The sequence below is a fragment of the Alternaria infectoria genome (genome assembly GCF_024043175.1).
Source record: "Alternaria infectoria strain BMP 0036 chromosome Unknown scaffold_3, whole genome shotgun sequence".
NCBI lineage: Eukaryota > Fungi > Ascomycota > Dothideomycetes > Pleosporales > Pleosporaceae > Alternaria > Alternaria infectoria.
Window position 1 is genome coordinate 474600 of NW_026250692.1, and position 25807 is coordinate 500406.

The window sequence follows — 25807 nt, forward strand, 5'->3', positions numbered from 1 at the left end:
TTCAAATATACCGCGGGTTGCCCTGCACGGTCTTCTTGACATTCTCGAAAGGTTCTAATGCGATGGGCGCTTGGTAGAGCTCCGGTACTCTCGCGCCCATGTAAACTTTTGCGCACCATCCTGCTTCGGTCTGTGCTCCCTTCATCTCGTAGTATTTTCTCGCAACCATAAGCGGTGTCAACGATCCGAATTTTGCAGTGTAACCAGTGACGGGCCGACAATTGTACGGCACGCTTCGACATATCGAATCTGCATAGCTGCTGAGCTGGCGGTCCCACATGTACAATTGCTTCATATCGAGTTGTCGATGCTGCCGGAGCAACTTGAATGTGTTGCCTTGCAAGATCAACATGCTCATCCAGTAGATAAGGTAGCAAATGCCGGCCCCAAAGTAGTGGAAGTAGAAGACGGGATCGAATACGCGGTCTGCGCAAATATCCAGGAAGCCATCCATGAAGGCAACGTCTACCGTGTCGTATCGCGGACCGTGTCTTTCAAAGGTTGAGAGCCACTCAAAAGCACGGCTAGCGACTTGTTGCGAATCCTCAATGAGAGAATCAATCTCCTCCTTTGGACATTCTGGTCTGGTGGCCTTGTCCGTGCGCTCCAGGAGTCGTGGGATGTGTATGCAGATGTCGTTCAGAGCCACGTACGGATCCACTTTTGCCGCTTTGGCAGTCACTGATAACCATTCCGTGCTGTCTAGCATTGAGGCCTTTCGCATGTGGTAGCCGATACTCAGCTAGCAGGCATTAGCGAGGCTGTACAGCATACGACAATACGATTCCTCATACCGAATTGTACCGTATGGCGTGGAAAATTTGCATGCTCAATCGACTCTCGAATGAAGCTGGCCCACGCTGCTTGAGAAGATGTAGAAGTCCCTGGACATGGTAGAAAAAGCCATGACCTTGTGTAACACCTACGAAAACCTATGCGAGCGGTTAGACCTGATAGCAAGAGCATTGGATGAGATCGCTTGTACCTCGTAAAGCGTGAGCATATACGTTGATAGCAGTGTTTCGTCTTTGAGTGCTGTCACTGGATCTTGTATTGCGCGCAACATCTGACTCAGGGCTGTGCCATATAGCGACCTGGAGCGATGGATTAGCGGATGATTTCTGTTGTTCACCGCCAGTTGCGCTGCAGAGAGAGCATCAATTGCAGCCATGAGTACCGGGCTATTCGCGGGCATAGTAGGTAGGCCAAGCATCAGGGCTGAAGGGGGCGGCAACGCCGGACCCTCAGCTCTGGGCAAATACAGGGCAATGAAGGTTCCCAGATGCTGTATTCTGTCGGCGGCAACTGCGCTGACCTGCTTGGGCAGGGGCGCATCCTCAGGCTCCATTTGCGCATCTTCTCTGCGTACGATGGCCTTGCTTGAGAAAGTTGCGTCGTTTTGTGAGCTTGACGAAGCTTGACTGGCGTACTTGTAGCGATTCTCATCCTCCTTGATCAGGGATGGCTTTTCTCCGTGTGCATCGAAATTGTGGAGAATAAAAGCCTGTGCTGGCCGATAGCCAGGGCATTTTGTTCCGCGCCTCACGCAGGTATTGCACTCTGGTTTGGTCTCGTCGCATCGAACCTTTCTTTTCCTGCACTCGAAGCAGCCAGCCGATCGCTTTGGCATTGTGAGACTACCTGTGGGACCACCACTGTTGAGACCTGGGAGGATGCGATGAGATATGGCACAAGATGGCTGATGTGTAGTTCCGTCTCCTGTTTTTCCGGTATGGACTGGGCTGCTAGGGGCGAGGACAGTGAAGGGCGCACACCACGCACCGCCCGCAGACGCGGCCGCTAGAGGCGATGGCCAAGAGGCACCCCGTATTCAACGGTGTTGGCCAATCAATAGTGGCGGTGTCAGCGCTATCACCGGCTGGCTTCTAAGCTTTGCAGCCCTTCCCGCATGTGCTTCTCCTGGCATGCTCGTGCCAAAGTGACGGAAAGTGATGAGGGGTTCGAAGAGCTCGTTGCTTTCCGGGCGCTTCCTCGGCCCAGCAGGCGCGCGTCTTTACTGGAATGGAACAACTTCTCTTCCAACAAAGTATGGACTATGCATTCCTCGCGTGTGCCTAAAACTCGCGATAGTCCTAAATCCAAAACACGAGCCGAACGCTATCCCGGGGCGACCCCGCGATGCGGTGCAGTCCGGTGCACGGCTTCAATCGCTCTAAGCGAACCTTCCAAGGTTATAAGCGGCGAACGGTCCAACGCAATAAAGGAGACAGAATCACGACGGGACTCTAGAAATCGACAACTTAGTCGCTTGCTTGATGTTCTGGCGTATGGCGATATCGGTCGAGGGCGAAGGGAGAGAACCACGGCAAATGAAGTTGGGAAGCCGGCGTAATGTCTGCGACTGGTCACCTATTGACGGAAATTTTAGTACATGCGTCGATAGTCATGCCACATGTCATCGATGACTGTGGGAAGCGTACAGCGTCTGTCTCAACAGAAGCTGCAGAGTAAGACTGCGATGTTATATGGTCCGCCATTGCGACACGCGCTTTCATCCTGGAGGATCCTACAGCACGTGGTCGCCTCTCCATTTGGCAAGGCTTTGCGAAACCTCTCCACTTATTTCGTATTTAGGAAGGAACTGCGACCAACGCGCAAAGACGCATTACCCACACATGTGGTTGTTCTATGTACGAAGGAGTATGCCCCTGTATATATAGAGGAAAGGAAGCGCTGGTGAGTACGCTGGTGACTCGTGGTGAGTGAATCACGTGAGAGGATGCCTAACCAACACTTTCCAGGATTGGGCATTTCAGCGAACGTGGTCAGCAACCTTGAGCGTCAACAAAGCGAGCAGACTTGAGTGGAGCAACCATTTACACTCTTACCAGTGGTTGGCTGACGCGTGCGATAATTTGTTGAGCTGAAGCAGACACCAGCGTTACAGCATAGTGGTAGTTTGTAAGATCAATGGCCAGGTCCTGTTGCCATGTCTTGATCACTTTCGGTGGTTCTTCCATTGTTTGCCCATAAAATGCTAGGTAGAATGATTCGTGTCGCTGCTCGAGAGTCCTCTGACCTGTAGTACGTCGACCGACGATACGCTGGAATTACTAGTGTTGCATGCCGATGAGGCTCCACCATTGACACACAAGCCACCAATACATTTCACTCTCTCTCTCTGTTCTACAGAAAGCCAACGTACCGAATGCCCAAGCCGCCTTCGCTCCAGGACAACCGTTCTTGTCACAGTTGTGCTCCAAGTCTTCTTCAAAGTGTATAGCGTAGAGCTTCTCGTATACATTGCACGCCACCTGCAGCTTCAAAGAATCAGCATATAGAATAGAGGGTAGAGAAGGGCTAGAGCGCGCAAGTCAGATAGATCGATCTACATCTGTTGCACCTCTCGACGCTCGAGGAGGAGGGAATTATCTAAGGCTCACCGACTCTGTAGGCCACCATGTCTATCTCATTCATGGTCAACAAAAGAGTGAGGCCGAACTGCCAGCTCTGAATACACTGGTCGTGAATTACGAGGACGAAAAGCCACGAAAGGGCAAATTCCAGCGCTTTGAGCTCGGCCCAGCTCCCGTTCATCGCTGGGGTCACTACGGTGTGACATATCCAGATGGCGCGTATCAACAGATGTATGACTGGTACACCAAGACTCTCGCTCTCGCTCCATCGGATATCGTTTACAAAGACGATAAGCCCATCACATGCTTCTTCCATATCGATCGTGGTTTGGAGTACACAGATCACCATGCCTTCTTCTTTAAGCGGGTCAAACCGGACTACGAACCTACTGTTGCGCATTCTGCGTTTGAGACCCATGACTTCGACGTCGAGCATTTGGGCCATGACTATCTTGAGTCGAAAGGATACGAGAGTTGTTGGGGTGTGGGAAGAGTTGGTTACATCAACTCCATGGTTGTGGACGAACTGCTAACCGGGAACAGCATGTCCCCGGAAGTCAAGTCTTTGACTACTGGTTTGATACCAGCGAGTTCATATTGGTAGGCAACACTTGCATAATTTGATTGGCCTGATACTAACAGCGTTACAAGGAGCACTATGCGGATGGCGATTTGGTCAATGCTGAGACGGAGGTATCGCACGTTCCTGCTGGGCCACAGGCGCTCAAGATCTGGGGGCCACCTATTCCGGGCGTGTTTTAGGTGATATTCAAAGTGTTATGAGAACGAATAAACACGTAGATATATAATTCAAACGCGTTCCACAGTCTGGCTGAAGGGCCAACAACGGGCGAACGTAGGTAGTGCACAAAACATGCATGAGAAACACGACTCAATGCTATGAATGGCTACCTCCTTCGATCTAAGCTTCTTGTTCTGGCTTTCGCGGTCCTTGCGAGGAAATAAGGCAATGACAGGGCGGCGAGATCTTGGCTCCCATTTTGCATGAATGTGATGCAACGCTTCACGACATCGGCCGAAAGTCTTGAGGACATGAGTCGCCACAACACCTCTTTAGACGCCATCGAACAGCTTTGCCTGCCTCTTGTGTATCAATGCCGCTACCAAGAAACACAAGAAGCCCAATACACCGCATGAGCCAGCAAGTACCTGTCCATACAGATAGGATCCGTTGCCAACCTCAACCAACGCACCTCCACCAGGACCTCCGATAAGGCAACCAAAACTAGACAAGGCAAACCCCATGCCCATTCTTGTTCCGATTTTCTTGTTGTCCAGGGTAAGATCGGCGAGTGTTGCAGGGAACATGGCTTGCAAGCCTGCAGCAAACAAGCCGTAAAGCGCCGCAAAGGCATACATTCCTGCTGTCGAAGTGATCGCAATCCAACAATATAGTAGAAGAGCAGTGACGAAACTGACGATCAGGCTGATGGTCAATGGCCGGCAATAGCGGCCAGCAACGTACGCGGGTAACAGACGTCCCGGAATGCCGACGCCGTTTAGCACCAAGAGGAGCGGTATCGATTCTTCCAACGTCATACCCAACGTTGTTCGAGCGAAAGCATTGATCTGGGTAAGGTCAGCTATGTGGTTGAAGAAGATTGCGGTATGTACTTACATAGAAGAAAGCGAACCAAAGACCTGCGAAGCAAAAGACGGAGCCGAGAATCTGTGTACGTTAGCAAAGACGTCCCGGGTTCGTCAAATCAGACCACTTACGAAAAGATCAAAGACCGGATCCTTGAGCTCACTCGGTTCGAGCATCTTGACCGCAACCTTTGGTGGAAGTCGCTTCTTTAGCAGCCGCTCAGCAATCAATAGCATGACCAGCGCCATGAAGCCCAACGTCCTCACCGCCCATCCAAACCCGATGCGATCAATCAACCTGTTAAGCATGATCGGAATGACCAGCCCACCAGTGCCCGACCCGCATAACGTGATACTAATTGCAAAACTCCGCTTTGTCGCATCGAAATATGTCGAGATCACGGATACCATGGGCACGAACATGCATCCATTTGCGAAACCGATGCAAAACCCCTGCGCAAGCACGAACTGCCAGTACTCCTTGCAGATACTTGTCATGAAGATGCCGACCAGCCATAGCCCAATGCCTACGCGCAGAACAAGTTTGAAATGACCGGTGTCTGACGCGGCGCCAGACCAAAGAGGGATGGACAGCAGGAAGAAGACGGTGAGTGCACCGATCCATGAGATATTGGACGCGGTCGACAGTCCAATGGAGGTATAGTGCGCTTGGAACATACCAAATGATGTGATGAAGCCCCAGGTGAAGAAGGTGATGATATGCCCACCTAGCACTTGTGACCATGCTACCCATCCGCCATTGGGAGGCGGCTCGGTAGATGCGACTCTCGTGACATCAAAGGTTGAAGATACTTCTTGCTTGGTTGGCGCAATACCCTCCTCTTTGATCTGGCTGAACTCTTCAGTTGGTGGATCCGGTCCAATGGCGGCCATGATGTTGCACGGCAAAAATGATGTTTGACCGCAAGGTCAGTCGACCCCAGGATTCTGCTTCCCCAGACCCATACTTTGCTGAGTCACGTCTTGCGGGAGATCGAGTTTGGCGAATTTTGCAAGCTCAGTTTTCCGAATTTATGAGGTAATAGGAGGGGATCGGTGGCGGGAAGATGCCCGCCGCAGCGGTCATTGCCGGCGGGCCAGGCGAGGCGAGTACGTCGGATACGGCACGCTCTGCCACTGCGCTTGAAGCAACGCTCGGAAGCCAGCCTCGCGCATTGAATGCCTAGGTACGTAGCTCAGACAACGCAGTACGCGCAATGGGTTCTGGGTTTGGCTTTCAGAATGATTGTTTGCGCATCTTACTTAGGACAAAGCCTCGTGGCAATAGGGTGATGTTCGCAGCGAAGTGGTAGACTTGGCGGAGTTACCCCACAGCCTCTCCCAGCCAATCATGTGCGCGCGCCTTCCAGCTTCCGAGGTCCGTCCTGCAACGCGCGCGGATATCAGTACCGTAAAGAAGCAGCCACGATGCCCGCTACAGCGAGTCAAGTCTTGCTAAAGAGAATATGACTGGAGAGATCCATGATGCCGGAGTGACGCAACAAGTTTACGATAATCAGAACCTTGTCGTATGGCTCTACTAGGTACTACCTAGGTACTACTACTACTACTTAATCTTAACACTTAAGTATGCAGGCTACTCTTTTTCTACAAAGTAGAACTGCGGCTGATAGTACATTGGGTGCGTCTTCGCGACCATTAGGGCTCACTTATCATGGCTCGAAGAAGAACGAGAACTCGCCGGTCCAAAAATTGGTTAAAAACAGCTATCAAGAGTCGTGCTCGCGGATGCTAAAATATCTCGCTTTCTTCCTAAATCTGGTCAAGCTTTAGATGCTAGCTGAACTGGTGATAGATTCCGAGTTCTTTCGGTGTGTGATTGATAGATACTAGTACGCCACTCCCTTCACTCATCGCATTGGGCTGGAACTCGCACCTGAGACAGCATTTGGGGGACGGTACTATCAACGCGACGACGAAACACTGAAAAAGTCTCAGTGCGACCCTGCGTGGAGAGCGTTTTGGAAAGAGAAAACTAAGTCGTTCTAGAGGCAGCAAAAACGACAGATTTTGTTCGAACACGAAGGGGACGAAAAAGTCTGTGAGTCTCGACGGTACGTTGACGTGATTGGAATTAAACCCTTCGCGAGGGCCGTGGTCTTGCAAGTCGCTTCCGCTCTATGTCTGACCAGAACACTCTACTACCATTTCTGATGGATGCCTCAACAGTAGTCTCGAGATGCTCAAACTTAAGAAATGGAATCTCCAGGCTCGGCAACGGATGCTATCTTCCAGCGGGATCAGTTCCCCTGGATTATTCAAGGATCGCAATCCTATTGGCGCGTTGATCACTGGAAGTCGTGGGATGAGGTGCAAGATCCCTGGAAAGACCTAGCTGGGCAATATTTGAAAGTTCTACTCCTCGACTAGCATGATTGGAAGAAACCCCGATTGCCATGGGAGTGTTATTACGACGGAGAACTGTAAGGTAGGTACAGACGCGAGTCGTGAACAGCGTCTACATAGGCTCAGTCGCCAAAAGACTCATGGGACTCAGGCGCCATAGTCACAAGGATTGTGCGCCGTCGTTAGTCACGAGGCGCTTTCTATTCTGATACGTCGCTATGTCACCACGGCTGCTGTGACATGAGCATCTTCTAGCTGAGAAGCAACGCGTTCATCGAGACCCACCATGTGCAGAACAACGGGATGCCGATGTACGAATACATCTTGTCGTACTGCCGTGTTATCCAAATCTCAAGTACCAAGCTTTTTGTAGGGGTTGCCGAGATATCAGAATACCCGGTGGCACTGATGCTGTTCTATCCCTTTATGGCTGGGCTACCGGCAGGACTAACGCCAACAGAACGCAGCTGTTGGTAGCTTCTTCTTCTAGTAATCCTCTAACGAGATTGTGGCTCGAGGATGCAAGCAACCGCAACGATTGTTCGGGCACCTATGCAGGGCAAAAGGGATGGAACCACAACAGGCTCGTATAGACGTCTCCACCGTAAGCGATGCTGACGCCCAGGTGAACGATCAAATTTAACGTGTTCGTATACTGCATGTATTAAAGCTGTCCCCTCTTGCTGCAATGTGATACCCCAGGTACCCCTAAAAGGCCCATCACGTTCTTTTTGCAGCTCCAGCCCTACCTGCGGTCTCCACCTCCACACTCTCTAATCGCTGTACATTACTATACAAACATAATCCTTAATCATGTCGTTCAGTATTCGCAACACCATCGCCCTGGGCGCCTTCTCCGCCCTCGCTGCTGCGCAAACCGTGCCCCCGAAGCTCGACGCAACTTGTGCCGATGTGGTCATATTCATGGCTCGTGGCAACGACGCCCCATACCATGACGGTCGCACTTTCCCCTTCGTCGAAGCCACCTGCGGCAAGTTGACTGCTCAGGGCAAGAGCTGCGACTACATTGACATCCAGTTTGATGTAACCCTTGGTGGAGACTACTGCAACCAAGTTGCCGAGGGCGCTCGCAATGGTATCTCTCAGATCACCGCCTTCAACGAGAAGTGCCCTTGCTCGCACATTGTGGTGAATGGGTACTCTGAGGGAGCTCACGTGGCCGGAGATGTGCTTGGAGGACCGGTAAGCATCACGCGAGAACCGGGCACCCGTGAGGCATGTGCTAACTACGTACTGCAATATAGGGTGGATGCACATTCGTCTCGACCGGCCTAGACAACAACTCTGCTGCAGGCAAAGCGGGTAAGCGACTTGGACGATATTACGGCAATGTCCTTCCTAACATGTTTCAGTCGCCGCGGCTCTCCTCTGGGGAGACGTGATGCATACCGCCAACCAGCCCTACAATGTGCTTGACGGTGCCGACAAGCAGTCCAACGGGCGTAAGCCGGAGGATCTCGCTCGCCTCAATCGCTACGCACCCGTCCTTCGCTCCTACTGTGCTGCCGGCGACCCAGTCTGCGCCGGCGGAAACGTTGTGGCCGACCACTTGAACTACTTTGAGCTCTACACCGACGATGCTTCTTCCTGGGTCGTCTCCAAGATCGACAGCGTCGCACCTCTGGCGTCGTGCGGTGCCACCAGCTCATCATCCTCTGCTGCCGCCTCTTCCGCTACCAGTGCGGCCGTCACCCAGTCTTCTGCCGTCGTTCCTACCTCGTCTGCCGTGGTCACTGCGTCTGCTACACCTACTAAGGCTGAGTCTTCTGCTGCTGAGACGCCTTGCTCAACCTCTCCGGCAATGGTTTCTCCCTTCCCTGAGCCTGTCCCCTACAAGCCCGATGCCTGCGTCCTTGAAGTTCACGTAGAGTATGCCTACGTATAGTTTGAGCAAGATGGAGCCGAAGGAGCAAGTACCACCACTACAGTGCAATGCGAAAAGCTGTCAGCAGCGACAGTATTGCGACAATATATACGACGTGTTGCCACCTTCAAAGTCTTGTTCCTCTAGCTCTCCTCTTGTAAAGTGACCGTGTTGTAGCCGCATCATTCGATGTTCCCGAGGTCCGATCTGTTTGTTAAGGCCACTTCAATCTGGACGGAAGCTAGGAGTATCATTTAAGTTGCATCCCGAAATGAATTTGGAAACACTGAGCGAGTAAACGACGGGAAACGTTGCGGATCGCCGGTATTAGCTCAACGTATTGAGCTACGAATTTTCCATGTTCCAAGCCTGTCGATACGCGATGGAAGATGACGCCTGTGAGCCTATGGAGAAGTAGGTGAAACGGCTTTGTACCTCCTTAAATAGATCCCTACACTGCGCTATGTGAACTGGAGTTCCTGTCCGTCTGTTGGGCCGATAGGCGATCGTCACGCAAGTCGAACATGACCAATGCTGACGACCTTGGAGCGAACCGTGGCTGTCTTGGCATTCCCGCGGAGTTCATAGGCATGCACGTCACCTTCCCCATCTCATCGCCAAACCTCGCCCAAACCTCACCCAAACACCGCATCAACGCCGCCATGTACCGGATACGACCGCGATTCGTACCCATTCGCGCTCTACCTCGCACGTCTCAACCCTCATTGCAGCATGTCCGTAGCTTCCCACAATCCCGTGCCTACCAGCAACTCGGTCGCAGTGGCCAGCAATACAAACGGTTCAACTCTCCCTCAGGTGGCCTCTCCGGTCTCCTATTTCGCTGGGCTGCCCGCCCAACGTTTTACCGTGACGTTGGTCTGATCAGTGTGGGCACTGGCGGCGTCTACCTGTACAATCTCGAAGAAGTGCCCGTCTCTGGTCGCCGCCGCTTCAACATCATCTCGCCTGGCATCGAAGAAGCGCTGGGACGGTCATCCGTAGAGCAAGTGCGGCAAGAATACCAAGGCAGGATACTACCGGATAGCGATTCGCGGGTGAAGCAGGTGAAGAGGGTTTTGGAGCGTTTGTTGCCGTATGCCGAGGGCGAAGGGTTGAAAGACTTGCAGTGGGAGGTCACCGTCATCGAGTCTCCGGAACAGAATGCGTTTGTAGCGCCGGGGGGCAAGGTCTTTGTGTTTACGGGGATTCTGCCTCTGTGCAAGGATGAGGATGGCATTGCAGCCGTGCTGGGACATGAGATTGCGCACGTGGTTGCGCATCACACTGCGTTGGTACTCTTATCTCGGACCGATGAAGCATGCACTGACCAAAGAACAGTGAACGTATGTCTCAAGCGCCTCTGATCCTCCTCGGTGTTCTCACCCTATCTCTCTTCGATGTCTCCTTTTACTCGGGCAAAATGCTCCTCGACCTCTTCCTCTCCATGCCCGCCTCCCGCAAGCACGAAGCTGAAGCCGATTACATTGGTCTCTTGATGATGGCGCAGGGCTGCTACCGACCAGAAGCTGCAATGCAGTTCTGGACGCGCATGGAGAAGGCTGGTGGGGCGGGGCCGCCGCAGATACTGAGCACGCACCCGAGTCACCACAACAGGGAAGAGAAGATCAGGGAGTGGCTGCCCAAAGCGATGGAGAAAGCTGAGGCGAGCGAATGCGCTGTCACGAGTGGGTACGGTAAGTGAACGCACGCATACGGTATGATGATGAGGATCGTGACTGACGCGACCCAGCTACTCAATTCAGCTCCGCGTTCGATAGCTTCGGACGCTGGTGAAGCGTCGGAAGCCCTTTGACGGTAGAAGACTTGTACTAACACCCTGTATACCACCTGATGACTACACTAACATGATGCACCACGAGACGAAAGAAATGAAGGTCCCATCCCTGAACCATCCCAGATAGTCTTGGATGTGAGTAGATATGAGATGAATTGATGATTTACTCTAACATGAGATGAGAACTGCCTATAGAGGCAAGTATGCTTGCTACAAACAGTTGCAAGCAAGCATCGGTACGTACATAAGGTACATGCCAGCTAACCAACAGATAGTGCGCTATGGGCCACAGGGCAAACATTGTAACGTAATGTCATAATTTCTTATACTCTATTAGCCTCGGCACCCCGGTTCGAGACAGAACATGAACATCCGCCGTCCTTGCGACCCCTATACTCGGTCTACCTACCGATTCTCTCTCCTCGACCTCCGACGCGGTATCATCGAAGTAACTATTCCCCATATCCATAGCCTTTCCCATTTCAATCTCCGTAACGGTCAATCTCCTCTCCACATCGAAATCGAATGCGCCATTCTTCTCTTCGGGTAATGCAAAGTCCCATGGCGATTTCTCGATATCGTCCTCGTCGTCCATGCTGACCAGGTTCTTTTCTCCCCAACTCCCGCGGTATCCTGGTAGAGTGGGTACCTCGGAAGGTGTGGTGGCTCGAGCGGGACAGTGGAAAACATGTTTGAGTAAAGGGGACAGTGAGGGAAGAGAGGCGGCCAGAATGCCAATGTCAACCTCGATTTGGGACCATACTGGAACCCAAGACCAGCCCCTGCGGTTCATTTGTCAGAAAATGCTACTAGTAAAGAGAACGGGCTAGGCGAAGGCGTACCAGCTGAAATCGACTTCTTGCCATGTACTTCCTGGTCTGATGGGACTGTCCGACATGACAATCTCGCAAAGGCGCATGGTGCTGGCTATGACCGGGATGACGCCGATAGAGAGAATGACTGCTAGAGCCGCTGAAGGGACGGTCAACAATGAGCGTTCATAGAGACATAAAGACGTCGACTTACTCCTTTGTCTCTTGTTGAATTTGATCACCCATATCAAAGGCAACGGGAAGATCAACAAGACAATATCAGTGACGACATTGATGGCACCCGAAATGACCATGAACATGGCAGCATTAATGCATCCATCGGGTTGGGCTTCGATATCCCAGACACGTGATACTGGTGTACAGATGAACAATTGAGCCTCCGGACGATGTCAGTTGTGCATCTCGTACAGATAGACGGGCATGAAACTCACAAGGAAGACGGAGAAACTAAAGGCAGTCATAAAGCCGGCCGCTGTCCATACAGCAGGTGACTGCACGATCCATGGCAGGCCCTGTTTTCCATAGCCGATTCGGTAGTACAGAGATAAGATGCTCATCTTGACCGCCCTGCAATAAAGTTAATCTTGGAAGCTGATGTCGAGAGCGATGTTGCAGCATACCAATTTGCGACAAAGTAGATGAGCATATTGATCCATTGGTACTAGTCCACTGTCAGTACTAAGTCGAGTGTCACAAGGTGTGTTGAACATACCATGAGCATCTCGTCGAATTGCTCCACGTGAAGCTCTGATGCATGTCGTCCCTGGCCATGCTCGATTTGCAATATGATGGTGACTGTCTGTGCGGCTCCGAGGGTAACGGCGATGGCGATGAAGAGATCGTCTAGGCCGAATTTCTTGACAACGTATCCGCGCGTGAAGCATCTACATTTTGTTAGCAATACGACATTTGCTCGTGGCGAAGATGGGTGCTTGCCGAAGAGCCACAAACGCCACAGCGACGGTATACATGGCCATACTGACTCGGCCTATGACGGGCCCTTGGTCACGCCCGTTCGCGACGTATACGATGTGCCCCATTGCGAGTTCGGTACCTGGTTGAGCTATACGATGTCCGAAGGTTTGACATGGGGCTACGAGAGTTGATGCTACGACGGCGCAAGGTTTCCAAACGCCCGACTGGAGAAGAGGAAGCGAAAAGCAAAGTGAAGGATGATGGCCAGACTAGAGGCTGGCAGACGGGACCTACACACATCTAATACATCGTGGACGAGTTACGACACCCAAAGTGCGACAGGGCGATGGGCACGTTGCAAGACTCGGCACGGCATTATTGAGGCGGCGCTGTTGAAACTAAGATTGCCTTCCAGAAGCACATCAAACGGTGCACAAAGAGCCACGCGGCCTGTGCATGCCTCTTGTCGGCATCGGCACTGTGGGTTGTCGCGTGGTCATGGTGCGGCAAGCCCTGTCGCAGCGCGCATCTCGAAACCTTGTTTGGAGCCACGATCCCGGCACAATGGTATCGGAGGTTTGTGGGAGAACATGGCCTCGGGTTGCGTGGGCGGGAGGCTGAACGAATGGTTCGAGTGTTTCTGAGGTACACGGTGATTGGCCGCGCGCGTGCACCAGGCCGACGGGCTATCCCGGTGTGGCTGGTGACGATGGCATAGACGTCTTCTTGGACGTCTCAGGGGGGTTTTCACAAGGGCCTAGTCACTGCTTGCGCTGCTCGGGTGTTGGGCAGACCGACGATCAGATGGCGGGCGATGAAGAAACTCGGAGCATGAGGTCGAGGATCGCCGCGGAGGCAGCCTGGTTTCGGTTACGGGCGGGCTAGCGCTGATGCGTGTTGGACGTTGCATTCACGTCACTCTGGCAGCACCGCACGAAAAGCATCGAGGCTCCAACAGGCGGGCGGGCGAAGAGCAGAGGCATCCGCCGCAGCCACAACGCCTGCGCGTGTTGCCCAACGGAACAGGGAAGCCGCAACCCACCAGGCGAGCCGCTCCTGCCCTGAGGCGGCCTCAACGCTTGCCCGCCTGCCTCGACACTTGCCTGCCTGCCTGCCTGCCTGCCTCGGGTCGCTGGCACGACATTTGGCGTCACTGCGCTGTAAGCTGGCATGCTCCCCTCGTCTGTACCACACCTGTTCCTCTCCCGCCCCGTTGCATGTCCGCCTACACCTCTCACCAGTCTCCCCGGCCTCTGTGGCCTGCTAGCATACCGCCATCCTCAACCACTGACCATATTCCTCTGCCCGTAGACGCTCCCCTCGCCCACGACCCGCCGCGGCTTGCCAGGCACGCGAGCCATCCTGCATACCCCACCCTGCTCCCTCCACCCTCTCCACCCCCGCCGTTGCCCAACCCGACCCTCAACGGCACCATGGCCGCCCGCGCCACCATCACCTTCTCCCAGCCGGGCGTGCAGCCGCCCGTCTATGTCACCACCTCCCTGAACGACTGGACCCTGGTGCAGATGCAGCCCCTGCACGACAAGACGGCGTCGGGCGACCTCATCTTCAGCAGAGAGTTCACTGGCGTCGCTGAAGGCAGCCACCAGTACAAGATCCGCGTCGGCGAGGACCATTGGGTGCTGGACGAGTCGAAAGAAACCGGTATGTCCTTCTACGTCCTCGTCGACTGTCCCGCTGACTCTCTGCAGCTGCCGTCGACCAGGGCATTCGCAACAACCTTGTCCACGTCAGGCCTGCCAGCGAAAGCACCTCCCTGCGCCCAGCGTCCGAAGCTACCACCAACACAGCCGCCCCAGAGACTTCCCCCGGGAATCCCTCAAAGATGCCCGAGGACCGCAAAGACAGTACAATCAACCAGGAGCAGCTAGCTTACGATCAAACCCACTACGCCCATCTGCCTGAACATGTTGCTAAACGCGCTGCCGACTCAGAACCTGACCTTGAGGGGACCAAGGTAGACTCCCCGGTCGAGACAGCAGCTCCGAAAACACCCGAGATTCCTCTTCTGGTAGTCGACAAGACTGACCGTCGGCCTGCATATGGAGATGACTTCGGCGCCGGCGCTACGACCGCCCAAAAGGCTGCGCATGACATGAGAGCCGCGGATTCCTTGCCAGACCAGCTCAATATCGTGCCCGAGTCCCATACGGAGCCAGAGTCTGATGGTGGCGAAGCTGCTCCATTGTTTCGCCATGAGTCTTTCCAAGCGGATCATGATCCTCAGATCGCTCCCGCTATAATCATCGACGATGAGTCTGCGCCATCATCGACAGACCAGACTAGTTCCGGAGAGGCCATAGATACACCTTCGGAGCCTGACGACAGTGACGAGTTGCATCTAGCGCCCTTACTCAGCCACGAGACGGGCTTCGAGAATGGCGGAGCGGGGCTGAGCGACGGTCCGCATTTTTCCCATGAAACTGACGACGACGATGACGATGACGATGATTTCGGTGGAGCTCCTCTCCTTCCTCACGAGACTGGCTTCCATGATGACGGCAGAATTCCAACCGAATCTGAAAATGACGAGGACGAACTCGACAGGTATCCGTTGCTATCACATGAAAGTGGCTTCTCGGATTATAGGGGAAGCGAGATCGTTACTAAGAGTGATAACTCGGGAATCTCGGAGCCATGTCACTACGGGGCCTACGAGGACGACGAGGATGACTACGCTGAGAATGAAGAGGGCGATGCACCTCTCCTCCCCCATGAACGCGAAGCATCTGCTGTCAGTAGCACTGGGTCTGTCTTTTCAGAGGACGATACCCCCTTTTCTCTGGACAAGCAACCGACTTTTGGTTACGAGACGGACAACGCGAGAGAACTGTTCGGCGGAGCTGGCCGACACGACTTCTTTAGAGGGCGAACAGGAAGCAATCTTCCCCACAGGCTACCACAATCAGATGCGGAAGATCATGACCTGAACGATCCGTCGTTGGAACGATTTCCCACTAGCCGTCAATCAATCTTGGAACGTGTAGCGACAATTGGCATGCATCTTCCCGAAGATGAATCCATGCACGAGCGGCCACATTCTCCCCAGCCATCTGTTCTATCTCAAGCGTGCTCCTCTGTCGATCTTGTACCTGTCAAATCGTACACCTCGCTAGCTTCTGTACCTGAAGACGAATTCAGCGACGAAGAGGAGGACCACCATGATCTAGACAGTATGCCATCGCCCGTGTACATCAGTCACAATACTACCCGCATGTCCAGTCCGCCCGCCAGATTTGTGCGTGACCCATACGCAACCCCACTGCCTGATGAGAGCAAGCAACTTGGGTACGCTGTCGACACCAAACATGACGAGTCGAGTAATCATACCTACGAGTCCAGCGAAGCGGAAAGTGTGGATAAGCATGATGGTGCAAAAGACGTCTCTCGGGCTTCCAATGCTCTGCGAGATGCCATCACCACATCTGTCAACACCGAGAAACCTGCCATGGATCAAGTTACGTCTGAGCCCAAGGCTACCGCCGCAGGTGCGCACCCTGTAGCCGGTCCGGATTCTGACCTTCGGCAGCGCAGAGTACTAGTTGAGGATTCTTCAGAGGCATCAGAAGATGCGACAAGCGCAGTGGTAGATGGTGTGAGTATCAAAGACAAGATTGTCGAGGCAGCGAAGCCTGCACTTGCACAGCGACCGAATCATCACAACGAGAACTTTCTTCAGCATTTCTTCCGAGTCATGTTTGGGCCCGTCGGTCACCTCATGACTGCTTGTTTTGGCGATCGGAAGCGAGCTAGGTGAGCGAACACCGTTTCCTTTTCTCCCTGAATCCTTGAGTATGTGGCTTTTGGCGCTCTTGCCTCGTACGAATTCCATCACACAATGACAGTATTGAGAGATGCCATTGCTAACACAAAAGCTTCAGTGCTTCCGCTCTTGTTCTTGGGGCCGGTGCAGCGACTTACTATTACGCTGCGAAAGCATCAAGATGAGCTTGTGCCTAGTGCACGATGATCAAGATTGCGACACCTCGGATTCACATTACGACGAACGCGGAAGGAGCATAGCGATGCGGTATTGGGTTGCCGTGAATTGGACTTTCCTACACCTGCGTTGAGCATAAACGAGATTAATGACTTGGGTTAGAGCATGCGCTTGGGCGCGCTGGCGTTTTATGTAGCATTCTATCTCCTCTTTCCACCTCGACAACCTCATCTTGCGTCGACAAATAAATCAATGTGTTTGTTTGCTGTACGTGTTTGTTCCGATGAATATCTTGTGTTTGACAGTGAGACCACAACCCAGAACCAATGTCGAGGCGGCAAAATCACGCCCAATTGGCACGTAAATCCATTCTTGATGTAAATGTGCATTGTATCATAGTCTTATTCCTTCTGTGTATTGCGACACAGCGGTACTACCTAGGTATCTCATATCTTATGGCAAAGGTTTCTTCATGTAAAACAAGGACAAGACTCAAGTCTAGTGAAGAAAACGTCAGCGAGTGTAACACAACCCAACCACCATGCTACCCACTCAGGAAAAGTAGAAGGTATGTTACACGCGCGGAAACAGGGGAACGAAAACGCGACCGTGACTGTATGTGATTCTACTCACAGACGCGGCCTGTTTGCTCCACTCGATTGTGCACTCACCGACTTGTTCTTGACATCGTATCGGTCGTTGTTCATAATCTTCTCCCATCCGGCAACAAACTCCTTGACAAACTTGTCCGCGTTATCGGGTGAGGCGTATGTCTCGGCGACAGCGCGGAGTTCGGGATGCGCACCGAAGACAAGGTCGTGGCGAGTGGCGGTCCACTTCTTCTGGCCGGACTTGCGGTCAACGCCCTCATACAGCTCCTTACTTGCATCAGTTGCCTTCCACTCGGTGTTGTTGTCGAGGAGGTTGACGAAGAAGTCGTTGGTGAGTTGGCCAGGACGCTTGGTGAAGACGCCGTGGGATGAGCCGTCCCAGTTGGCGTTCAGCGCGCGCATACCACCGGTGAGGACAACCATCTCGGGGGCAGTAAGGCGGAGAAGATGAGCCTTGTCGACGTCGAGTTGCTCGGTGCGGACACGCTCGGTACCCTTGCCAAAGTTACGGAAACCGTCAGTGACGGGCTCAAGGTGCTCGAAAGACTGAACGTCAGTCTGCTCCTGCGAAGCGTCGGTGCGGCCGGGGGTAAAGGGAACGGATACACCGGCAGCCTTCTCGACGGCAGCGGTACCAGCCAAGACGATCAAGTCAGCCAGAGAAACCTTCTTGCTGCCACCGTTGAACTTGGATTGGATGCCTTCGAGGGCCTTGAGAACCTCGGCAAGCTCCTTGGGGTTGTTGACCTCCCAATCCTTCTGGGGAGCAAGGCGGATACGGGCACCGTTGGCACCTCCACGCTTGTCGCTGCCACGGAAAGAAGCTGCTGAAGCCCAAGCAGTGCGGATGAGCTTAGCAGGCTCAATGCCAGCGTCAAGGATTTGCTTCTTCAGCGTTGAGATTTCGGACTCGCCGATGATCTCGCCCTCTGGCTGGGGAACGGGGTCCTCCCAGATGAGCACCTCTTTAGGAATCTCCGGGCCCAACCACCTGGAGCGGGGACCCATGTCACGATGAAGGAGCTTGAACCAGGCGCGAACAAAGGCGTCGTGTAGCTCCTCGGGGTGGTCCAGCCAGCGACGCGTGATCTTCTCGTAGGCAGGGTCCATGCGCATGGACAAATCGGTAGTCAACATCCTCGGCTTGTGCTTCTTGCCTTGGTCGTAGGCGTCGGGAATGATCTTGTCCTCGGTCTTAGCGACCCACTGGTTCGCGCCAGCAGGGCTCTTCTCCAGCTCCCACTCGTACTTGTAGAGGTACTCGAGGTACTTGTTGCTCCACTTGGTGGGTGTGCCGGTCCAGGTAACCTCCAGACCACTCGTGATGGTGTCGGGACCGTTACCGCGGCCGTGCTTATTCATCCATCCAAATCCTTGTGTCGAAAGATCCTCAGAGTTCGGGTCTGGGCCGGTGTTCTCGGTGGGAGCAGCCCCGTGTGTCTTTCCGAAGGAGTGGCCTCCGATGATGAGGGCGGCGGTCTCCTCGTCGTTCATGGCCATGCGGCCGAAAGTCGTGCGGATGTCGTGAGCGGCGGCAACGGGGTCGGGAACACCCTCGGGACCTGAGCGCGTTAGATTGGTAGGAGCAGAATGCCGGCTGGGTGTGCTTACCTTCTGGGTTCACGTAGATGAGACCCATGTGTGCGGCGGCCAAAGGCTTCTCGAGATCCCTCGATGTGTGGGTCTCGTCCTTGTCGACCTTGTGCTGGTCGCCGTCCATGATGCCCTGGCCCTTGACACCCTTGGCACCATCAGCGTAGCGGACGTCGCTGCCGAGCCACTCGGTCTCGCCACCCCAGTAGACGGACTCGTCCGACTGGAACGTGTCGGCGCGGCCACCGGCGAAACCAAAGGTTGGGCAGCCCATGGACTCGAGCGCGACGTTGCCAGTCAGCAGCATCAAGTCGGCCCAGGAGATCCTGTTGCCGTACTTCTGCTTGATGGGCCAGAGCAGGCGGCGGGCCTTGTCGAGGGAGACGTTGTCGGGCCATGCGTTGAGGGGAGCAAAGCGCTGCTGTCCCTCACCGCCGCCACCACGGCCGTCGGTGACGCGGTAGGTACCAGCCGAGTGCCATGCCATACGGATGCTACGGGCATGTTAGAGGAAGTAGCTAGGGCCAATTGGGGGGTGCACGTACAAAAGACCGCCATAGTGGCCAAAGTCGGCGGGCCACCAGTCCTGCGAGTCGGTCATGAGGGCATTGAGGTCCTTCTTGAGCGCATCGTAGTCGAGCTTCTTGAACTCGTCGGCGTAGTTGAAGTCGGCGCCGAGAGGATTCTGTCTGGGGTCGTGCTGGCGGAGGATGTTGGTCCTGAGCTCGTTGGGCCACCAGTCTGCGTTCCGGGTGCCGGCGCCAGCGACGTTGGGCGTCTTCTTGACGGGACACTCGCTTTGGGACATGATGGAGTGTGGTGGAGTGTGTGGTGGAAGAGACTGTTTGAGAGAAACAAACTGCGCTCGCCGCTGCTGGGTTGCTCTGGGTGTATAAGTAGCGGGGCATTCATAAGCACGACCAATCTGGCCAGCACCTTCCTGGCTTGCCCCCCGCATCTGTTAGCTCCATCCTGCCTAGCATCACGAGAAGCTCCGCCCCACTATCGTGACTTCACCCAAGCACGCAGCCGCAATTCTCGGTGCTGCTCGTCGCACCACGTCTCATTGGTGCACCTCGGCGCGCTCCATCAGACGCTCTCGTCAAAGGCCAGCATCTCTGTCGCCGCCACGCGCAATGGCATGACGACCTCGATCGGCATGTGGGCCCTCTAGACCCCGCTTTCGGAACCGCTACCATGACGGTAATACTCGCCTTGTCATTCGTGGACGCGAAGTCACGACGAGAAGAAGCTATGGCGGAAATCGGCGGCTTGGTGCGCTGGACGAGGCCAGACACCGACCTTGAGTAAGCCGTCGAGCAGCAACCGCATCACCGACGAGGCCATCTGATGCCACGCCATACTAGATCGCGTAATGCATGGAATCTGCTAGACGCGCCAACTCGTCTGATCGACCGGGTATGCTATCATCCATGGGCCTGACAGCAAATAGAACTATGTGGAATTCTAATCTGCTAACGACCTTCGATCCCGAAACATCGTCTAGCAGCACATGGTTTGATGCGTCCATCTCTTGCCACTTGAGAACGTCGGATTTGCAACTCCTCGTATCATTGGCGTGGAAAAGGCTGCATCGTGACAATACATATTGACTTGCGTGTCAAACAACTCAGTGGTTGCAAGCTTGCCCGAAGTCGAGTCTGAAGTCGATGTACATGGGTCTCACGCCACCTTAACTTGCCTGACAACCCCACGTACATCACCCCGCACCACACGCGCCTCATGTATGGGGAAGGCCAAGCGCCTACACGTACACGGCTCCGACAACCGCCCACTTCGCTCCTTCAACGCGGAAACCCCCGCCTTCCCTCATGTGAGAGACGATTCGAGCCTACTGAGTCGCGTTGATGATGATCCATATTTTACTGGGCATAGGTTCAAGACCGAGGTTGTCCAGCTAGCATTCCATTGGCTTGTGCGGAATCGCAAGGTGAATCGCTACTCCGTCATTGGAGAAGCTTGCGGCGCGGACAGTCTGTGCGATTTCATGAAATGAGGGGTAGGATGATGTTGAGGGGTTCATGTATAGACCATTCTCTAGTCGTTGGGCTGTCACCGTTTTGATCTGTTCACCTTCATACTAATCGACTTTGTACCAACCTCCTCAACTACCAATCTCTCAACATGACAGAAGAAAAAATACAAACCTTTGACATACCGAAAACATGCAAAGCTGGCGTCGTGGTCAACGAGGGTCCAGATTTCCACGTTGAGGTGCAGGATGTTCCAGTCCCAGAATGTGGTATGTGTCGAGCACTGTTCAGAGAATCGACGGGTGTTGACAACGCTCCCAGGGCCGACGGACGTACTCATCAAGCTCAATGCGACCGGTATCTGCCACAGCGATCTTCACTTCATGCTCAACGACTGGGCTCTCCCCAAGATGTCAGATTTAGGAGTCCGATGCGCGGGCCACGAAGGCAGCGGTGTCATCGTCAAAGTCGGAGACCAGGTCAAGAACTTGAAGCCGGGAATGCGAGCTGGATATAAGGTGAGCAGGCCGAACATCATGCCCCCATGCATCGAGGAGGAAGTGATGCGAAGGGAGAGCATTTCCAGAAGAACATACGCTGACGTTTCCAGCCAATCCAAGACACTTGCGGCACATGCGAGCTTTGTCGCAATGGCAACGAATGCTACTGTGCAAAGGCAGTCTTGACTGGACTGATGATCGACGGCTCATACAAGCAGTACATCGTTTCGCCCGAACGTTACACAACCCTCGTCCCAGATGGTGTAAACGACTACATAGCTGGACCTATCATGTGCTCTGCTTCGACAATCTACACATCAATCAAGGAGTCACAGCTGCGGCCCGGAGACTGGGCCGTGTTCCCTGGTGCAGGCGGTGGCGTCGGTCTACAAGGCGTGCAGCTCGCGAAAGCTATGGGTCTGCGCGCCATAGCCATTGATACTGGCGATGATAAGCAAAAGCTCTGTATGGAAACTGGAGGCGCAGAGCACTTTATCGATTTCAAGAAGACCGACAACGTAGGCGAGGAAGTGGTCAGGTTGTGTGACGGCATCGGTGCCCATGGCGTCTTCGTCACCGCCGTGCAGACCTACCCGTCCTCGATATCCTATCTGGGCAACCGTGTAGGCGGAAAGGTCATGTGCATTGGGTTGCCGCCGGCTGGTACTCAGCACATCGACGTGGACCCGAACCAGATGTGCTTCAGGAAACAGAGTGTACAGGGTACGCTCGTGAGCAGCATGGCGGACGTAGACAAGACGCTCGATTTTGCGAAGCGAGGACTTTTGAAGCCCATCTACACTGTGTATCCGCTGAGCAAGTTCAACGAAGCGGTGCAGAAGCTGAAGCGGGGAGAGATTGCTGGCCGGGCAGTTGTCGATTTCAACCAGGAGTAGAGGGGATGCAAAGTTCACCTGTAAATGAAATGATACACGTAAATTTGTTGCATTTCTACGACGACATGATGTGGAGAACGTGGCCGGGTGGTGATGCCTGGGCTCGTTTGGCATGTGATTGAATGGCCTTGGCATGTGTGCGATCAAGCGCCAGCCACGCCTTACCGAATACCGCAATGGGACGACATCCCTCCACTGCACGTAATGGTTGCTTGAGCAATGCGCCCCAGCCTACACAAGAGCATATGTCGAGGGCATGTCCAGCTCGTCGTCAATTCCGTCGTCCCATGGACAGGCTGAAGCATCGTCGAGGCGCACATTCAACGGGAAGCAGCCGGTCGTGGAGGACGACGACAGCGATGAAGAGGCGCTGCTGGCGGACGATCCACTAGAACGCGACCTACCTGAGCAGTATGCGCAAACAGCACCCTTGGTATACCTCCATACTAACGCGCATCTCCAGGCTGTCTTTCAAGCGCAGGCCCAAGCCGTCTGCATCCTCCTTCGGCTTCTCGCGATACCTCGCCTCACCCCTCGGATCAGCTAGCAACCGCGCTTCGCCCCAGCCACCATCGCACCGCCCGAACGGCTCCACCGAGCTTATACTCAACTATCTCGACACGCCTGGCAACGCAGGCGAACACCTCCAAGACACCAAAGATGCAAACGGGCTGGACTGGTATGTCGAAGGGCCCGGGCGACGAGTCGGCTACGACGACCTTACAGCAATCGACTGGATCTTCGAATACGCCAAAGAACGACAGAGGCTGCGCTATCTCTACACCGGCGCCAGCGGCGTACTTGGCCACCTCAAGCAGTTGGCAGACGCAAGCCAGGTCTGGATCATCCTGGTCGCTGCTGGTATACTGAGCGGCGGCATCGCAGCCTTCATCGATGTGGCTAGTGACTGGCTTGCGGACCTCAAGACGGGATACTGCCACAATGTTGATGGAGACGGTCGCTTCTACCTGAACAAGAGCTTCTGTTGTTGGGGGATCGAGGAAGAGCAGGCCTGTCATGACTGGAACTCCTGGGGCGCTGCTATGGGTATTCGGAGTGTGGGAGGGCGGTATGTTGTCGAGTACGTCTTCTTCGTGCTCTTCTCCGTGCTCTTTGCAGCATGCGCCAGTCTTCTGGTGCGCGAGTTCTCGCCGTACGCGAAGCATAGTGGCATACCCGAGATCAAGACGGTCCTGGGCGGCTTCGTTATCCGACACTTTCTGGGCGGATGGACACTTGTCACAAAAACGGTTGGCTTGTGCCTCGCAGTCGCGTCAGGCTTGTGGCTAGGCAAGGAGGGTCCGCTGGTACACGTCGCATGCTGCTCTGCGAACCTTTTCATGAAACTCTTTGGTAATGTGAACGGCAATGAAGGTCAGCGTGGTTCCCCATTCTCTGGTCTCCAAGTACTGACAGGAGAATAGCACGGAAACGAGAAGTGTTCTCCGCAGCGGCTGCAGCGGGTATCTCGGTCGCTTTCGGTGCGCCCATTGGTGGCGTGTTATTCAGTCTTGAGCAACTCTCATATTACTTCCCGGATAAAACTATGTGGAGCAGCTTTGTCTGCGCCATGGTCGCTGCTGTCACCCTGCAGGCTTGCAATCCATTCCACACCGGAAAACTCGTGTTGTACCAAGTCACGTATCATAGCGGATGGCATGACTTCGAGTTGGTCCCTTTCGCATTCCTTGGAATCTTGGGCGGGCTCTTTGGGGGCTTCTTCATCAAGCTCAACATGGGCGTTGCTGAGTGGCGCAAGAACCGACAGTATCTCAAAGGTCCCGTGACAGAGGTTGTCATCGTATCTTTCGTCACAGCACTCATCAACTTCCCCATCAAATTCATGCGCGCTCAAGCGTCCGAACTCGTACACATCTTATTTGCCGAATGCGCCGACCTCGCCGAGGATACGCTGGGCCTATGTAAATCTGGCAAAGCAAACACAGGAGTCATTGCACTCTTACTCATCTCCTCAGGACTGGGCATAATACTTTCGGGCTTCACTTTCGGCCTGCAGATACCTGCTGGAATTATCCTCCCTTCTATGGCCATCGGAGGACTCTTTGGCCGTGCTGTGGGACTTTCTGTCGAAGTTGTTCAGGCGGCCTGGCCAACGCTTTTCGTTTTCAAATCGTGCGAACCAGACGTACCCTGTGTAACCCCAGGCACGTACGCTATCGTCGGTGCCGCATCCGCACTTGCCGGAACGACACGTATGACAGTTTCAATTGTAGTCATCATGTTCGAACTTACCGGAGCGCTCACCTATGTCCTGCCTATCATGATTGCGGTCATGATAAGTAAATGGATTGGCGACGCAATCTCCCCACGTGGTATCTATGAGTCCTGGATACACTTCAAAGGCTATCCTTTTCTTGACAACCGCGAAGATAACGGTTCCAGCATCCCAGATGTTGGCGCAGGTTATGTAATGACGCGCATCGAAGACTTGACTGCGATTACTGCGACTGGCCATACTATCGGATCGCTGCGCCAGCTTCTATCTCAACACAGATTTCGTGGCTTTCCTATCATAGACAATAGCCGCGATGCACTTCTCCTCGGTTACATCTCCAGGACCGAATTGCAGTACGCACTCCAACTTGCCTTGACGCCTCCCCGTACCTTGGCCGCCGAAACAGAAGCATACTTTTCTCACCAACCGCTCTCTGATCCTGCAACATCACTGGACCTTCGGCCTTGGATGGATCAAACACCCATCACACTCAACGCTAGAGCCAGCTTTCAGCTTACAGTGTCCATGTTCCAAAAGCTTGGGCTACGCTATGTTTTGTTTACGGACCGAGGTATGCTGAAAGGCTTGCTTACCAAAAAAGACGTGTGGTACGTAATGAACGGTGTTGACGAAGAGCGCGAAGAAGGTGGTGCAGGGGTGGGGGGGAGAGGAGGTCTTAGGCAGGAGAGTGATGACGACGAAGAGAGCGAAGAAAGAGGGTTACTCGGTACGCCAGAAGAGGAACACGACGACTTCATTGGCGCGCACGATAGATAGCTGAGTGTAGAAGCTGTAGCACCATGTTCCACACGCGCACATGGACGGTGTAGTTTCTGTCAGAACAAAGTCTAAACTCTAATTGTGTGATGAGTTGCGGGTGATGCAACGGGACTCCAAAGCCCCGGTGGATGGCAAGGATGGCGTCCGATCGCTGTGGTGGCAAGTTAGCCGTTGATCGGGGGTGTGGGGATGGATGTGCGCTGGAACATCAGAAATAGCAATCCCGTCTTCTGTTCCTGCAGACCGCTACAGGGTCGCAATTTCGGCTTTCGCGACGTTTACAGACGGTCACGAGGTCTACATGCACCGACAGCGAAGGGCTACATGTCCACCGCTCCAATACGCGCCAAGATCCTACGCAGCCAATCGCACCTGCTTGTCATCTAGCGTTGTGTATCCAGCCAGTCATGGGCCTAGCGCGGTGGCTATACCGCGGCTTCCTTGCGCCTGCATCGA

General features: G+C 54.1%; 11 protein-coding genes across 11 annotated transcripts; 6 read left to right on the plus strand and 5 right to left on the minus strand.

Moving 5' to 3' along the window:
* Position 1: 1 nt before the first annotated feature.
* On the minus strand, positions 2-1630 carry J4E92_002410 (uncharacterized protein; the record flags this gene model as incomplete). Its single annotated transcript, XM_051493814.1, has 3 exons — positions 2-742; positions 795-932; positions 986-1630. The coding sequence occupies 3 exons, from the start codon at positions 1628-1630 to the stop codon at positions 2-4; spliced, it is 1524 nt and encodes a 507-aa protein (XP_051355493.1).
* Positions 1631-3606: 1976 nt separating this feature from the next.
* Positions 3607-4139, plus strand: J4E92_002411 (uncharacterized protein; the record flags this gene model as incomplete). The annotated part of the gene is made up of 3 exons (XM_051493815.1): positions 3607-3870; positions 3921-3977; positions 4029-4139. The coding sequence occupies 3 exons, from the start codon at positions 3607-3609 to the stop codon at positions 4137-4139; spliced, it is 432 nt and encodes a 143-aa protein (XP_051355494.1).
* A 312-nt stretch (positions 4140-4451) lies between these two features.
* On the minus strand, positions 4452-5879 carry J4E92_002412 (uncharacterized protein; the record flags this gene model as incomplete). Its single annotated transcript, XM_051493816.1, has 3 exons — positions 4452-4967; positions 5017-5067; positions 5118-5879. 3 exons carry the CDS (start codon positions 5877-5879, stop codon positions 4452-4454), a joined length of 1329 nt encoding a protein of 442 aa, XP_051355495.1.
* A 2286-nt stretch (positions 5880-8165) lies between these two features.
* On the plus strand, positions 8166-9258 carry J4E92_002413 (uncharacterized protein; the record flags this gene model as incomplete). Its single annotated transcript, XM_051493817.1, has 3 exons — positions 8166-8555; positions 8618-8675; positions 8726-9258. 3 exons carry the CDS (start codon positions 8166-8168, stop codon positions 9256-9258), a joined length of 981 nt encoding a protein of 326 aa, XP_051355496.1.
* Positions 9259-9899: 641 nt separating this feature from the next.
* On the plus strand, positions 9900-11031 carry J4E92_002414 (uncharacterized protein; the record flags this gene model as incomplete). The annotated part of the gene is made up of 3 exons (XM_051493818.1): positions 9900-10525; positions 10576-10931; positions 10988-11031. 3 exons carry the CDS (start codon positions 9900-9902, stop codon positions 11029-11031), a joined length of 1026 nt encoding a protein of 341 aa, XP_051355497.1.
* Positions 11032-11200: 169 nt separating this feature from the next.
* J4E92_002415 (uncharacterized protein) lies at positions 11201-11627 on the minus strand (the record flags this gene model as incomplete). Its single annotated transcript, XM_051493819.1, has 2 exons — positions 11201-11221; positions 11442-11627. The coding sequence occupies 2 exons, from the start codon at positions 11625-11627 to the stop codon at positions 11201-11203; spliced, it is 207 nt and encodes a 68-aa protein (XP_051355498.1).
* A 627-nt stretch (positions 11628-12254) lies between these two features.
* On the minus strand, positions 12255-12905 carry J4E92_002416 (uncharacterized protein; the record flags this gene model as incomplete). The annotated part of the gene is made up of 4 exons (XM_051493820.1): positions 12255-12432; positions 12486-12526; positions 12578-12749; positions 12817-12905. The coding sequence occupies 4 exons, from the start codon at positions 12903-12905 to the stop codon at positions 12255-12257; spliced, it is 480 nt and encodes a 159-aa protein (XP_051355499.1).
* Positions 12906-14213: 1308 nt separating this feature from the next.
* J4E92_002417 (uncharacterized protein) lies at positions 14214-16558 on the plus strand (the record flags this gene model as incomplete). Its single annotated transcript, XM_051493821.1, has 2 exons — positions 14214-14445; positions 14493-16558. The coding sequence occupies 2 exons, from the start codon at positions 14214-14216 to the stop codon at positions 16556-16558; spliced, it is 2298 nt and encodes a 765-aa protein (XP_051355500.1).
* An 812-nt stretch (positions 16559-17370) lies between these two features.
* Positions 17371-19753, minus strand: J4E92_002418 (uncharacterized protein; the record flags this gene model as incomplete). The annotated part of the gene is made up of 3 exons (XM_051493822.1): positions 17371-18914; positions 18964-19439; positions 19491-19753. 3 exons carry the CDS (start codon positions 19751-19753, stop codon positions 17371-17373), a joined length of 2283 nt encoding a protein of 760 aa, XP_051355501.1.
* Positions 19754-21090: 1337 nt separating this feature from the next.
* J4E92_002419 (uncharacterized protein) lies at positions 21091-22335 on the plus strand (the record flags this gene model as incomplete). Its single annotated transcript, XM_051493823.1, has 3 exons — positions 21091-21208; positions 21261-21457; positions 21550-22335. The coding sequence occupies 3 exons, from the start codon at positions 21091-21093 to the stop codon at positions 22333-22335; spliced, it is 1101 nt and encodes a 366-aa protein (XP_051355502.1).
* A 256-nt stretch (positions 22336-22591) lies between these two features.
* J4E92_002420 (uncharacterized protein) lies at positions 22592-25348 on the plus strand (the record flags this gene model as incomplete). The annotated part of the gene is made up of 3 exons (XM_051493824.1): positions 22592-22746; positions 22799-23709; positions 23760-25348. The coding sequence occupies 3 exons, from the start codon at positions 22592-22594 to the stop codon at positions 25346-25348; spliced, it is 2655 nt and encodes an 884-aa protein (XP_051355503.1).
* Positions 25349-25807: the final 459 nt, after the last annotated feature.